The sequence below is a fragment of the Lathamus discolor genome, chromosome 3 (assembly GCF_037157495.1).
Source record: "Lathamus discolor isolate bLatDis1 chromosome 3, bLatDis1.hap1, whole genome shotgun sequence".
Taxonomy (NCBI): Eukaryota; Metazoa; Chordata; class Aves; order Psittaciformes; family Psittacidae; genus Lathamus; species Lathamus discolor.
In genome coordinates, this window is record NC_088886.1 from 131,945,719 (window position 1) to 131,960,015 (window position 14,297).

At 42.6% G+C, this 14,297-nt stretch overlaps 1 protein-coding gene across 5 annotated transcripts in view; it reads right to left on the reverse strand.

Moving 5' to 3' along the window:
• Window positions 1-1,124: 1,124 nt before the first annotated feature.
• ARHGAP22 (Rho GTPase activating protein 22) overlaps window positions 1,125-14,297 on the reverse strand; it is a 148,226-nt gene continuing 135,053 nt past the window's right edge. For all 5 annotated transcript variants that reach the window (XM_065671831.1, XM_065671829.1, XM_065671833.1 and 2 more), the window contains 4 exons: window positions 12,369-12,442; window positions 10,443-10,564; window positions 6,303-7,203; window positions 1,125-2,084 (listed from right to left, as the gene is read on the reverse strand). In XM_065671831.1, the coding sequence (XP_065527903.1) occupies window positions 1,856-2,084; window positions 6,303-7,203; window positions 10,443-10,564; window positions 12,369-12,442 (1,326 nt within the window). In that variant the 3' untranslated portion in view covers window positions 1,125-1,855. The remainder of the gene's footprint in view (window positions 2,085-6,302; window positions 7,204-10,442; window positions 10,565-12,368; window positions 12,443-14,297) is intronic.

Below are 14,297 nucleotides of genomic sequence, written 5' to 3' on the forward strand. Positions count from 1 at the left end.
GGGCTGCCTTGGCAGAGCACCCAAGTACCGACCAGGCTGCCTCATGCCTGGGGCTGTAAGGAATCCAACACAGCTGGATATTTTGGGAAGAAGGGAAAATGTTGTGAAGTATCTGAATTAAGCTATCCCTACAGCTTACTTTGTCAGCTTCCTTGACTTGCCTTAACTAATCTTTCCTGGTTAAAATGTTTGTTTGGGTTTGCTCACTTTAAATGGATTAGATTTCTGTAGGAAGAGAAATGTTACAGTGAGGTAGAAACAAGTTAACTTCTTGGTGGTTAAATATTGAAAGACTTGGATATCTGTGAGATGAAAACAAAATCAATACTGAAAGGTGTGCTATCTGCTGGTAGGCAAAAAAGCCCATCCTAAGGTTACTTACAGACCTATGAGTTATATTCTTCTATAACAACAAAATACAGATTCCGGTAATTTTTTGAAAATACTTGAATAAAGTGAGCACCTTCACTCCCATCTATACTTTCCCTTCAGCCAGTTCTTGTTGTCATGGCACTTTTCCATTAAAAATCTTTCTCCTCTGAGCCTCCCAAGCTGCCTCAGCTGTCAAAGATACGTGCCAAGAACGAAGGAGCAGTGCTGTAAGCGTTGCCTGGCAAACAGCATCCAAGCTGAATCTGGTGGAACAATTTTCTTTGTGCAGGTTCCACGTGGCTCAGGGAGCTACAAATGTTGGACAGAACTTCCCAAAGAAGACCCTTGGAGGTCAGCCCTGGCTGCTAGTTACTGGAAACTGCAGTGGAAGTGATGAACTTGGGCTGCTGGGTGGTTTGCTGCACTCCTCCTGTGCCCTCATCTCCCTGTGAACTAAGAACAAAAATACCAACTGGTATAATGAAAATGTTACAAGGCAAGTAAGTGTAAATTGTCCTAGGAAGGTTAAAGATAGATCTCCACCGTTCCCCCTGTACCCCCTCTCTCTCCCCAATTGCACTAATATATCTTACCATAGGTTTTGCTATTAAAGTTTTACAGATAAAAATCCCTCAGCAATTGGAAGTGTTTTGATGGTAAGAGTCTTCTCTATGTCTGATCAGTATGTATCAACTCATGCAGCTAATACTGCTCTATTTTTGGCTCAAAACCCCCCAGATACCTTGGGCAAAATGTGCATATTTGAAGTTCCATGGAGTTTATGTGGCCAATCTGATTATTAATCACATACATACCCTTTAATAAGTTGCATTTTTATGAAACACTGGAACTGTTTGCTGGGTAAGGAACAATTTTAGTAAATTACCAAGATTTTGGTATCTTCAGCTCCTTTGTAGACTTTGTTTTCACATTATCTTCATAAAATAATGCCACTTTAAGGAGTGAGAACAAACTTGAACAAACTTTATGCAGGGAGCGGGAAGAAAATGAAACTCATTAAATCAGTGTGGTAAACCACACTGAATGTGGTAAGATACTGGGGCTGCCATCTCCCCAAGAGCAAGTGTAGGAGGCCTGCATCTTCAGGCTCAGCCTGTCCTTCGATTCTGGCCACCCCCCTCCCATGTTGCAGGACTTTCCGCTGTCCTTGAGGCAGTAAAAGGTGCAGTAAATAAGAAAATGGCAGCAGTACAGCTATGGAGAACAGCATCTTTTGATTTGGGGATAAAAAGGATGCCCACTCTTTCTTGGCAGTCTGGCATCTACACTTTCAAGCCTTACGTTTACGAGTCTTTCCCAGCTGACCCAAATACTACAGCAAATGTAAAGACAATGGAGCAAGTGTCACTGAGAGCACAATCACTGTAAAATTACTCATGATGCATGAGTATACCAGAACAAAATGTGCATTTTCACTGGTTTTGCCAGAAATAGAATTTTCTATGCTGTACATCAGCTTGTTCTACTTGGAGCCTTTAGCACTTTGACTCCCAACAGTTAAACATCCTAATGTTGAAAAGAATTCTTCCATTTCCTTCTGCAGGAGGTGATTTCTTTTCTCAGCATCTTCACGAGCACGTTCAGAATTCCTCAATTTTATCTCCAGCATCGTGTATTTCTTTCGTTCTTGGTCCAGTTCTTCTTCTAACCTAACCACTTGTTTCCTCAGGTCTGCGCTTGTTTCTTCAATTCTTAAAACCAAAAGAGAGAGAGAGAGAGAAGAGGGGAAAAAAAAAAGGTGTGTTTTTTTTGTTTGTTTTTTTTTTTTTTTTAAGTGGCTGGATAAATAGTGCTGATGATAGCTATAATAAATGTGAGTTTGTTCCACTTAGAGCGAAAATATCCTAAGAGGAAGTTTTAAAGGAGGGCACTAATTGTCATTTTATTAATGTTGAGTTGAAGGGCAGAGACTCCTTGAAAGCTGGAGCCTCCTCTATTTGCATCTTGAGAAAATATGCTCAAGCCTTCCAAAACAATGCTTACTTTTGGCCAACAGACAACATCTAAGGAGATGTATTAATTCCTCTGGCTGAGTTCACATATTATTCCAAAATAAGCTAACTTCTGTTTTAATCCTGATACTGTGAATTGCTATATGGATACCCAGTACAGAGGAACATCCTTAGAGGTCAGGTAGGAATGAGATTACATTCCTTCCTCACCATGCATTTTATGCTATTTTTCTGTAAAGTTTGTCACTGACATTGTGGTTGAGGAATGAAATTGTGTATAGTATGAAAAACTTATACAAAAATCAGTGTTACATGTAAGAAAGAATCTGAAGAACAGACCTTAAATGTATCTGGGCACAAAGCTCTAATGTCAGGCTTAAGATTCTAGAAATCAGGCTTTTCCTAGGAAAAGTGTCCACCTTCTAACTTAACAAACCAAAGCGAACAGGAAGAAAAACCAACTACCAAACAATGAAAACCCCACCACAATAAAACTCCCAAAACCACAACATAAAACCAACAAAACAAAAGCAAAAAATTAAACAACCAAAACCCCACCCCCTCTTAGGTTCATTGATCTCCATAATATCCAGCTGTGAAGCTGGGGTGCCTGACTTCCCTGTGAAACTGAATGGGTTATTTTTAGACAGGCTAGATGACATTCAACAGGGACATGCTACAGCCTCCACGACAATAAAAGGTGGGGGGGGGGGGAAGAATGACCTCTGTGCCAGTGCCTGAAGGTCTGAGTTTCGTGACCAAGAGGCAATTATGCAGGCAGTGCAGTGCATCCTCTTAGACTGTTCCTTCATGCACAGCTAAGAGTGGCAATGTGATCATTGTTACAACTTTCACCACAAGTTAAGAGGTCGCACACAGATGCACTGATTACCAAGTCCAGCAGACTGGCACCTGCACTAGTGAGCGAACAGAAACGTGTACCATGTCTGCAAAAAACCACCCCTCTTGATGGAGGCAGACTTTTATCACCCAGCTGGTTGTTTTCTGTAATAAAAGAGGACTTATCTGAAGCCAGGATGCTTCTACACACAAACACATACCCTTTATAATATTTTTGTTAAAACCTGCAGCTCTGAGATTGAGATCCTGATTAAATTTTCCCACCACAAAGTTCAGGTCAGCTACGGCAGCCTAAACTAGCTGTCCATGTGCTGAATTATGTAGGGTCACAGTACTTGACTGCATTTCTCCATATGCAACATCATACTCCTCTCCAAGAGTGATCTCCATGATCTCCAGTTCCTTAAGAGGCCCAGGTGGTAAACATGAGTTACTGAAACTCAGCAGAGAATGCCTGATAATTATAATAACCTTGAGGGAGAAATACTCTTGAAGAGGCTGGTTACAGGAAGGCCATAAAACATGCCTCCCTCTGACTAAGGGAAAGAAAATGGGCAGTTGATGATGATAAATAACAGCTTTTCCATCAGCAAGTGCTCCTTACTTCTGCCCCAGGCAGGTACTGACTCTGCTTTCCCTCCACTTATGTATGTGCCAACAAAAAGCTCATATTCCTTCATTAAAACATGCCCTGCTACACACAAGAGTTCTGCAAACCACACAAGGGCACGTACAATTGTAAAGGAACTAATTATTACTTTTGGGGACTAAATTATCTTCAATAAAATAAAGCCAGTGAGGCAGCCCAAAGTTTTCCTGCTAAGCTGCCTCCCTTCTTTGCTAGTTAGCTCCTGTATTTCCACAGGAGCAGACTTTCATGCAGTCTCAAAAGGAGCATATTTTTGCACGTGTAAATTGCTGCACATGTTGTAAAAACATTGCAAAATCTTTGAGAGCTGAAAAACTTGGCATGAAATTCTTAGACTTGACAGTACGATCCTTCAGGCTGTAGTCCTGAACAGCTGGAGTCATCCTGTTTAATACAAAAAGGCAGTGATTGCATCTTTCTTTGTTTAATGAAACTATTAGTTCATTAGGCGTTTTTCTCTTAGCTACTTTGCCCTGCGAGACCTGGCCAGTTTGCAGTCCTCCCCTCCAGCTCCAGTACTCTCTGTCCATGCCCAGCTGGAGGTGAAGGCAGGTGTTAGAGCTGAAGCAGCTGAAACTGCTCAACAGCTGGAATGGAAAACAGCTCTTCCTGAACATTCCCTGATGTCAAGAGCAGAAGGCCCCTTTTGGAATGGTTTCACTGATAAGAGGTGTAAAGCCATCTCTCCCCCCAGGCAGCAGGTAAATACATGCAGATACACATTTCCAGGTTTCGCAGTCTTGTCTCATATATAGTATTCTATCCCTGCAACAAGGCCTGCCAGAGCAGCTCTACAGAATTAAATGCAAGTCCATACCTTCATTTCTCTCCCATTCTGCATCACTGGGGCATAAAAAAACCACCACCAACAACAACTAAGGCATGAACTACCATCCTCATTCACAGACATTTTCCAACACCATACTAGCAACTGGTGGTGTTCTCAGCAGCTCTTCTACCTGGAATACAACAAGGTGGGTTCTCCCACTCTGTGATGTTAGATGGGAACCACACTGCTACATGGTTTGATTCTTCTTCCATCTTCACATATCAAAGCAGTATAATGCAGAAAAGCTGCAGTCTGACAAACCACAACCATAGGAAATCATAAAATAAAGCAGGAAGATAGCAAGTGAAATTCCTACTCTATGTGCTGTCCCACTGGAAGAAATCACAGTTCAAATACCTTTTTGAGAAAATCCTTCAACAACAAAAAAAAAAAAAAAGAGGCAACAAATGTAGCCTGAGGCTGTACTATGCAATCCCTGCAAATAGTCATATGTGCTTTTGGTACCATGTTTGGGAGACTGATTGGAAATTTAGTCATATAAATGCCACCAGTTTTAATAATTAACACCTTAACACACACAAAAAAGCTAAGAACTGGACCATTTGTAAGAAGCGGGACTACAACCTTTCTTCCGTGGCAGGTATGTGTGCTGCAGAACCCAGGCCAATGGTGATTATTCTGTATTTTAACATGGTGTGCAATTTTGTATATGGGTGTATATTAAAACATATCTAATTCCTTTAAGCAGCAATATTTTGTGTGCATAGTTCCCTGAAAGTCATTCTATAGAGCACTTAACACAATACACTAACTACTACACTAATATACAATACAACTAATACGCTAACTCACACGAGTAAATATGACTTCCTTGTTATCAATACTTTCTACTTCGTACAGCCTCTCCTGGAAAATGGAAGGAATTTTTCTGAGCACAGATCTGCAGTACAACACTGTCAGTTGCAGTTGTGTAAATAAGCATCAGAGTGGCCTAAGAACTACACAGTTCACATATCTGCTGTAGAGGCAGCACCTTGCTGCTATTTTGAGTCAGCGTGTGGCCTTACGAGCAAAGGACCACCACAAGTACATTGAAAGTCAAAAGTGAGATTTCTAGAAGTTCAACACAAAAGGGCTACTAAATAAAAGTTGTAGCTGAGATGCAATCCCAACATCACCACCAAACCCCCACCAAGACAGAGAAGAGCCAAGATCAGTTTCCTGAAGAATATTTCCATTGGGAAAAGCAGCAGGAAACCCTCTATTGGTGCCCTCTTGGCACCTGCAGACTACCAGATTTCCTTGTTAAGGTCTTACCACCCTGGGTCCCAATCCCTCCAAGGTGTTTGCTTTGCTGTCTCTCCAAGGACACTAGCTAAGAGCATATTTTGGTGTTACCTGTGCAGTTCTAGTTTCCAGTAGAAACAAAGAATGTGAAATACTGGAATTCCGTTTGATGGAAATTCCATTTTTCTGATCCTCTCAGATCAGAGGGAGGGAAGTTGTATTCAGAGAGCAGTGAGGAAAGACCAGAACCATGTCTGCTATCTCCCATACCCAAACTCCAGGTCTGAGAACATGATACACTTGGTATCCCACACCCATGTTCCAAAGGGTAATGCTGACAGACAACTGTCCCCCCTGCAGATGACATTACCTTTTGATACTAGTCTCATACTCAGTCCTCTGTTTGCTCAGCTCTGTCTTTAGCTCCGCGACCAAGCTCTGTAAAGCCCTAGAGCACTGGACAGAGTCTCTGGAAGCTGCAGCTGGGTTGCTCTGTTCACTGCTGCTGCTGCATGCTTGAAACCTGTCAAAGCTGTTCTCCAGATCTGCAGTCTTGACCTCACTTTGAGACAGCGAGTCCTGAGTTATCCACTCAGTTTTGAGAGAGCTTAAAGCAGAAGAGTCACTGGCCCGGCAGGCTGCGCAGCTGCTGACCGAGTCCATCACAGAGATTTCACACGATGATGTAGACCACGTGGTGCTGGCCATACTGTGTGTGCTAAGGGAGAGGCTGGATGAAGGGACGTTGTCGTAAGTAGAGAGTCTCTGGGAAGAACAAGAGTCTTTAACTCGTTCCCCAGAGGCTGTCCGGCGGTGGCCTCGTAGGGAGTACAGTCCATTCATCAACCAGTTCCCACTGGAGGAGAGGTTGGGGATATCTAAGGATGAGCTGCCCAGCTTTGGACTCACAGACCGTGCTCCCTGCTGGCGGAAGGAGTATTTCCACGGAGGCAGTGTCTGCACTCTTTTGCTGGGGCTGGTGGCAGGCTGAGTCAATTTGCCACTGTGCTCCGAAGGAGTGATTTTCACTGCAGGCGCAGGAGTGGTCTCTAGTACTACAGCATTGCTAGAAAGCGAATCAGCAGGGCTGGGAATGTTGTTCTCCGACCTGTTGTCCTCCCCATCCTCCTCAGAGATCCACTCCACAGTACTACGCTGGCGCACAGGTCTGATTTCCAGCTGGCTCCCTGGCCCATCAGCCTGAGGAACAGCAAAGATTCGCCCCTGTTCGCTTATCAGCACTGTCATCAGGTGCTGAACTAGTGAGGTGCCTGTGTGGAGAAAACAGAGACAAGCGTTTGATGAGACATGGAAGACCTCAGACACCTCTGTCTGTGAGATGCCCTGTGGGATCCCCGTGAGGCAGGCCTGTGGCCACCATGCACTGCAATGGGTCTGCGCAAACATCTGCTCTAGACCTTTCTGTACAGGACTGCAGGAGACAGAAATTGTTCCCTTTGAAGGAAATGGGGACTGTGAAGGATGCAGGTGTCAGCCCAGCTCATGAATATAGCAGAGTACAAATGATCACTAGCAGTGATTAATAAGTTGTCCTACTTCATGACACCTTTGAGGATGACAGATGAGGAGGACACCTGGGAAACAGGGCATGCCTGTAGCACACCAAGGTAGGGGTACAGAGCTAGTATCAAAATCAGTGTTTGAATCCATGCAGGACAGCATATCCCTGGGCAGATAGGCATTCCAGGCCTGCACACACTAGCTGCTGGGACAGAGCACCGATCTCTCCAACCTCCAAAACCAATACGCTTACAGAGCTACCTTTGCATCCAGTTTTACAGTCTTAACAGGCCCAGAGATAGGGTTTATTGAAGAACCAGAACTTTCAGTTTAGGGCTTCTGCTGTTCTGAATGTCCAGAGAAACTTACAGAAAGTAGGACATCTGTATGATCCATGCACTTGCAGAAAGTGTACAGCAAGTACAGAAAGTACTTGTAATTGCCTATCCACAGAAATGAGTTGTCACTGTTTCTCAGTAGTTGAGTAAAACATTATGAAATAACAGAGAACATCGCGTCCTGAACCTAATACAAAGCATTTTCTACAAAAGCGGAAAACCTTTAAGGGCAAATATGTAGTTCTGTCTTTAAGTATTGTCCAACATAGAGAATAAGACTACCATCCTCAGGGGTTCAAGATAAGAGCCTGAATTTAATAATAAGGTTTTGGCCTGATAGCAAGAGGTACTGAGCTCAATTTCTATGTTATGTCTGTCTGTGAATGCATGGAAGGGAAGAAACCTCTCTGGAGAGAAAAGATTCTTAACAATTTAGCTGTCACACTCCACATATTTCTATTTGAAATTCATGATTTGAATTTGAAAACAAACACAATTGAAGTGCTTTTAGTTAAGAACTGTCAGCAGTATCTTTATGTATCAGTTGGTTTAACAGATCCATCTTAACCTTAAGCTAAAAAAAATTACTGAGAGTCTTTCCACTTCTCTGTTATTTCTGTTTAACCAATCTTCTATTCTTAACTAACAATAAAACAAAACATTGCCATTACTGTTGTTTATAAGTATAATGATCAAGACGAAAATTCCAGCCACTGGATCCCCATTTTTTCTACAGTTCAGGTCTGTAATAATACAGAATTCCAGGTCAGGTCTCTGCAGTGTTTTTATCTGATGATTAAGAGAGACCACGAGGCCACAGCATCTGTGGCACTTGTGCACCTACACACAGCACAGCACCTCTGCCATCAGGTGAACGACATAATGAAATACTTGAGGTGAATGAACCTGAACTTCTCATCTGCAGCAACGGAACATAAAGCATTTTGTCAAGGCTGAAAGTCTTATCAGCGCTGGAGTGCTGGCCAACTGGCCACTAGGGGAAGTCAGAGCATCACACAACAGACTGAGGTCTCGACTGTTCCCACCTTTGTTAATACGAAACAACCCAGCACCTACTCTTGCACCCCTTTTCTCCTCCCCACATGTTTGTACCTTCCTTGCTTCGAGTGGAAGGTCTTAAATCTACCCTTGATAATATGGCCAACATCTCTGCAACAACCTTTGAGTCCCTGAACAACTAGAGTATATCAGGCTGTGTTCTGAATTTGGTCTGCTGCCTTATAAGGAGTTGCCATCTGGAGGGCACACATCTGCAGTACCTTTCAGAGGTCATTTGTGCATGGATAAAGGGACTGCTGCTACTAATGCATCGGAAGGGAGGCTTATAAGGATGCTGGGGAGGAACTCTTCATTAGGGACTGTAGCGATAGGACAAGGGGTAACAGGTTAAAACTTAAACAGGGGAAGTTTAGACTGGATACAAGGAGGAAGTTCTTTACTGTGAAGGGTGGTGAGGCCCTGGAATGGGCTGTCCAAGGAAGTTGTGAATGCTCCATCCCTGTCAGTGTTCAAGGCCAGGTTGGACAGAGCCTTGGGTGGCATGGTTTAGTGTGAGGTGTCCCTGCCTATGGCAGGGGGGTTGGAACTAGATGATCTTAAGGTCCTTTCCAACCCTAACTATTCTATGATTCTATAATGTTGGTGTTCCATGAAGGATTTCCATCACGCAGAGCACTGTATGAGCTGCTCCCTACAGCTAGGGAGCAGTGCCAGGGCTGAGTTCAGACATCCTGGGCACAGCATCTCCATCTGTGCATACTGCAAAAGAATTAATGGATTCGTCCAACAGGCTTGCTAAGATCCCACTAAACTTGATGCAAAGACTGTGCTAAAACTTAGAATCATAGAATCATAGAATAGTTAGGGTTGGAAAGGACCTCAAGATCATCTAGTTCCAACCCCCCTGCCATGGGCAGGGACACCTCACACTAAACCATGCCACCCAAGGCTCTGTCCAACCTGGCCTTGTGCTGCAGTGCCACCTGGGAGACGGGCTGTATCCCAGCTCCTGTGTCAGCTAGCCAGAGACCATGGCCTGGGCATTTCCTGAACCATATGGAGGTAGATCATTTTCAAGCTTCATATTTTTACATCCAAAATTAACAGTGATTTTTCAACTGATTCCTTGGGTTCTGTGAAGTTCTGACCCAGACCCAGCCTGCTTAGAAGAGAAGAGTTCTAAGACACCTAGTTATAGCCACTGTAGCACAGTAAAAATTACAGTTCCTCTTTCAGTGTGGACTGGATATCCTTTACAGGGAGCTCTCTGACCACCAGAATGCATCTATACCAAATGACAGCAGTTCGGTAGTTAAGCATGCTCCTTCTGAAGAACATCTGAGCTTTCACTTTAGCAGTGGGCTCAAAGAGATTTTCATGTAATAAGTTACAAAAGGGCAGAGGCATTTTCATGTGGTGGAGAGGAGAGACACTCCCAGGCCAGCAGTGAGTGGGATAACAGAGGTAAACCTGTACATTCCTCCACAGGCACTGATGGAAGGGAGTGAGTACTTCACTTGCTGCTGACTGTGCAGTGAAGTGACACAGCTACCAATGAATGTATGAATTCCAGCATACTCTTACAACTCCAAAACACAGGTGTTCTGGTATTTCATAAGAGTAGTACCTACCTTCCATCATGGTCACTGGATCTTCCATTTTGGGCCGTAATATATTTGGTCCAAATACTGTAGCCAGGTTCTGGACACTCATCTTGTTAATGCTGGAGTGAGCCTGAACTTCGTCAAGGAACCTTGAAAAGCCCCCCCAGAAAAATCAAAGGAGAACAGAAATAATCAGTAAGTCACTTCTCAGACTGTAGACATTTTGGAGGAGGAACAGTTTTGTCCTGTGCTTATGGAAATTTGATACCTGAAATGCTTCTAGGGACTAATGCAACTTAGATACTCAGTAATAACCTCAGATCCCTCCTAGTATCTGAACAAGAGAGGACAAGATGGCTTCTGTCAAAAGTACCAGTTTATCAGCCTACTGGGTATGAAATGACAGATTTTCACATTTTTATAGGAAATCTCCAGTCACACAGATTGACTTCTGCAGTTTTCACTTCCAGATACGACAGAAGTAAAAAGACATTTCAATCATGTCCTTGTCCTCAAACTAGAAGCCCGTGGAAAGAGCTTTGTGACTTGAATCTAATAAAATACAGATAAAGAGATAGCCCAAATGCTTCTTGTGAATGCATCATCTGGGCAAACAAACACAAGAAAATGTCTGTGCAAGCCAGAGATAGCACACGAAGAAATCCAGACAGAGTGGCTATCTAAATGCATAAGCTGGAAATCTGCAGAAGGTTTGTAACAGTTAATGTTTTGTAATTTGGAACAGTCTCCCAATAGGAGCTGTAATAAGAGAAGGGCTGTAACAAACACCTGAATAGCTTGTACATAATTAGACGAGCTGTAAAAAGGGCTACATGACATGCAAACCTACAATAGCAGGAAATAGGACGCAGTGGCCCCAAAAGTGCATTCTCACTCTGTCTGTACTCCGTTTCCTAATCTATTGATAATTTTTGGATGATTGGATGGTTTTTGGCAAGCAAAAGTTTCCTTGTCATTCCGCGCTAGGCAAATTTCTGAATGCTTCTACTGGCAGCATAGCTTTTCTTGGCACTCCCATTTATTCTGCAGCTTTGCCCTGTGGTGAATGCTGTGCTGAGACCTAAGAATCCTCAGTTTTCTTCACTGAGAAGCAACTTCTATTTGCTTTTCCTTTCCTCAGTTCTTCACTTAGAAACATGTATCATTATATTCCCCTGCTTCAGCTGTGTTCTGAGGTGCTCAGTTGTTAAAACAAATGACTATGTGCTTCTATAGCAAAGCAAAAATAATTTCTAAAGCATTCAAAACTACATTTCAGAAATGTTATCTGTCTGTACACTTGGGAAGGGCTTAACATCTCTTGAATAACCCATGGGCTTCATGTCAGCATTTGTATCTACTGCCTGCCCCAGATGTGCAAATCCCACTGTTCATAAAGAGACTAACTACCACAGAGACTAAAATATGACAAAGTTCACTACACTGTATCTAGGGTAACAGTCAGTTCCAGCTCCCAGAAGGCATTCCAGCCCATTTTGCGAAAATGGAATATCAGCAAAGAGATGGGAAGAGACAAGGCTGCAGAGTCCATGGTACTCCAAGAGGAAGCTATTCCCACACCCCTTCCAAAACAGTGCTGAGGCCAGGCTGGCTATCATAACTGCATCTGCTATTTAGGTTGTGTCATAAATCTTCCAAGTGTGTGGTACGTGGAAAAAAATCCCTTTCTTTACTGGTCTCTAAGTGCTTCTGAAATAAATAATATAACATATTAGTATCTTTGCTGTGGGTGACAGCAAATTGCTTGGTTGATGTTCTTGGGTAAAACAAGAGCTTCCTTCAAGCAGGCTGCACATTCACCTCCACATGTTTTATAGCAGTAACTTACATGTAAAGTGATGTTTGAATATTCATACTTTCAGAGTAAATTATTTGCATATAAAACTGAGCCTCATAAACTTACTTTTCCAAGTGTTAATTAACTTCACTTACTTGCATATGTATTTGAGGAGGTTGTAGTTGGCTTGGGGCAAATTCTTCACTTGTTTAACCAGTTCCTGGGTACCCTGAGGGACAGGAAAAACAAGAAGGAGAGCTATTAATATAAAGGATGCAAAGCATACGTGACTTTCCTTCAGTACTACAAAGTCCTCTTTCCAGATTCAAAATCATGATCAACAGATAAGACAATGAGACTGCTTAAAAGAGGTGTCATCCAGTGCACTGTCTGGAACTGACGTCCGGAACTTGATTTGGTTCTCAAAATCAGTGGAAATCGTCCTGTCAACTTTAATGGTTAATGTGGAAGCCTTCAATTAGCGAGGCCTGCTAGTTTTCACAGATTGTCCACTGGCATTGGTATAAATGTAGCAGCAAATGTGCCTTTTCAGCACCTGGCCTATTTGAAAATTTGAGGCATTGAGTATAGCACAAATACATTGCAGCAATGCTTAACTAGGCAGAGGAGAGTTTTTTTCTGAGAAACCTAAGCAACATTCCAATTCAACTACCTCCTTTTTAATAACTTACTTCCATTTGCAGTCATTCTGAGTTGTGATACATTTCCTCATATAAATTCTGTCTTTGCATTAAAATGTAAGATGAGACATTTGCTGGAGGAATGACTTAAAACCCTGAAGCTACTGAAATCATCTAATGAAAACCTCTGACTCAGAAGGCTATTGTCCTTCCACATCCCAAGCATCATTTGCTTCTTCCTGTCAATGCTGCAGTTGCCGTGGAGACTTGCTGGGTTTTGATAACTAAATCTTTTGTGGGAAAACAGATACCCAAGCCCATTTGGGAAGAGCAAAGCTGCTAACTAAAGATGGAAGGCTGCTAACCAACAATAGAGAAATTCCAGAAGCAGCTGGTTCCAACCTGAAGAAGTGCAGTTGGACACTCATTTCAACTTTCCTCAGTTTCTAAGGATTGGTAGGGAGCGAATTCTGTTGGCCAGCCTCTTGAAAGATCTTTCCGATTTCTCTGTCCCAGACAAGTCAGAAAGATCCAGTGAGCACCACCTCTACCCTTAACACCCTAAATGTAGATACACTTAATTATCCTGTATGTCACAACACAATGAAAAGTCCTCTAATAAAAAATGAAACTTTACAAAAATTCTTAGAAGCAGTAAGTCCTTTTTAATTCCTTAGCTTAAAAATGACGCTGGTTTAACTAAGACAACAACGGAGACATCAACAAAAGATCAGCCACCTTGAAAACCTCAATCCTCTCTTTTAAGTTTCTGAAAACTTGAATCAAGGACAGCTGCTATGGTTGTGAACGTTAAGGTCAGTTGTTCAGGTCATCCAGCTTTCAAGTGAGAAGTTTGGACTATAAATAGGTGAGCTAATGGACCTAATTTCCTCCCGAATTTTGCTTTGTAACCCAATTTATTTCAAACATTTGTCACTGTATCTCAAGTGCTCTAAACTAAAATACCATTTCTCCACTGGATGCAAGAGGGGGCTTTGGAACAGAAAATGCAGGCAGTTATGAACAGCTGGGAACATGACCTAAAGGTACAAGGTGCAACCTAACAGAAAAAAAAAAGGTTCTAAAAATTTATCATTGTTGCTTCGTCACAAATGTGCTATTACACAGGGAGTATCTTCATATTCGTCAAGATACGAACACTTTCCACGCTAAAAAAAGCTGCAGCATTTATCAGGTCTGCCACAGGTTTGTACCCACCAACAGATGGCAGAAGGCTGAGCGTATCAGCACTAGTGAAAAAGGAAAATGCAAGCTAAAATTTTCTCCATTATTAATAAATAGCACCAATGATGCTTATGGCTGCAGCCTAGCAAGCAATAAAGGCACTGCACTGTAATCCAGCATGGTATTTTGCAGTGTTAACTCTTACTCTGCTGAAAATGCTGCACGTGTAATTTGCCACAGATGCATGCTTTCCAAGGA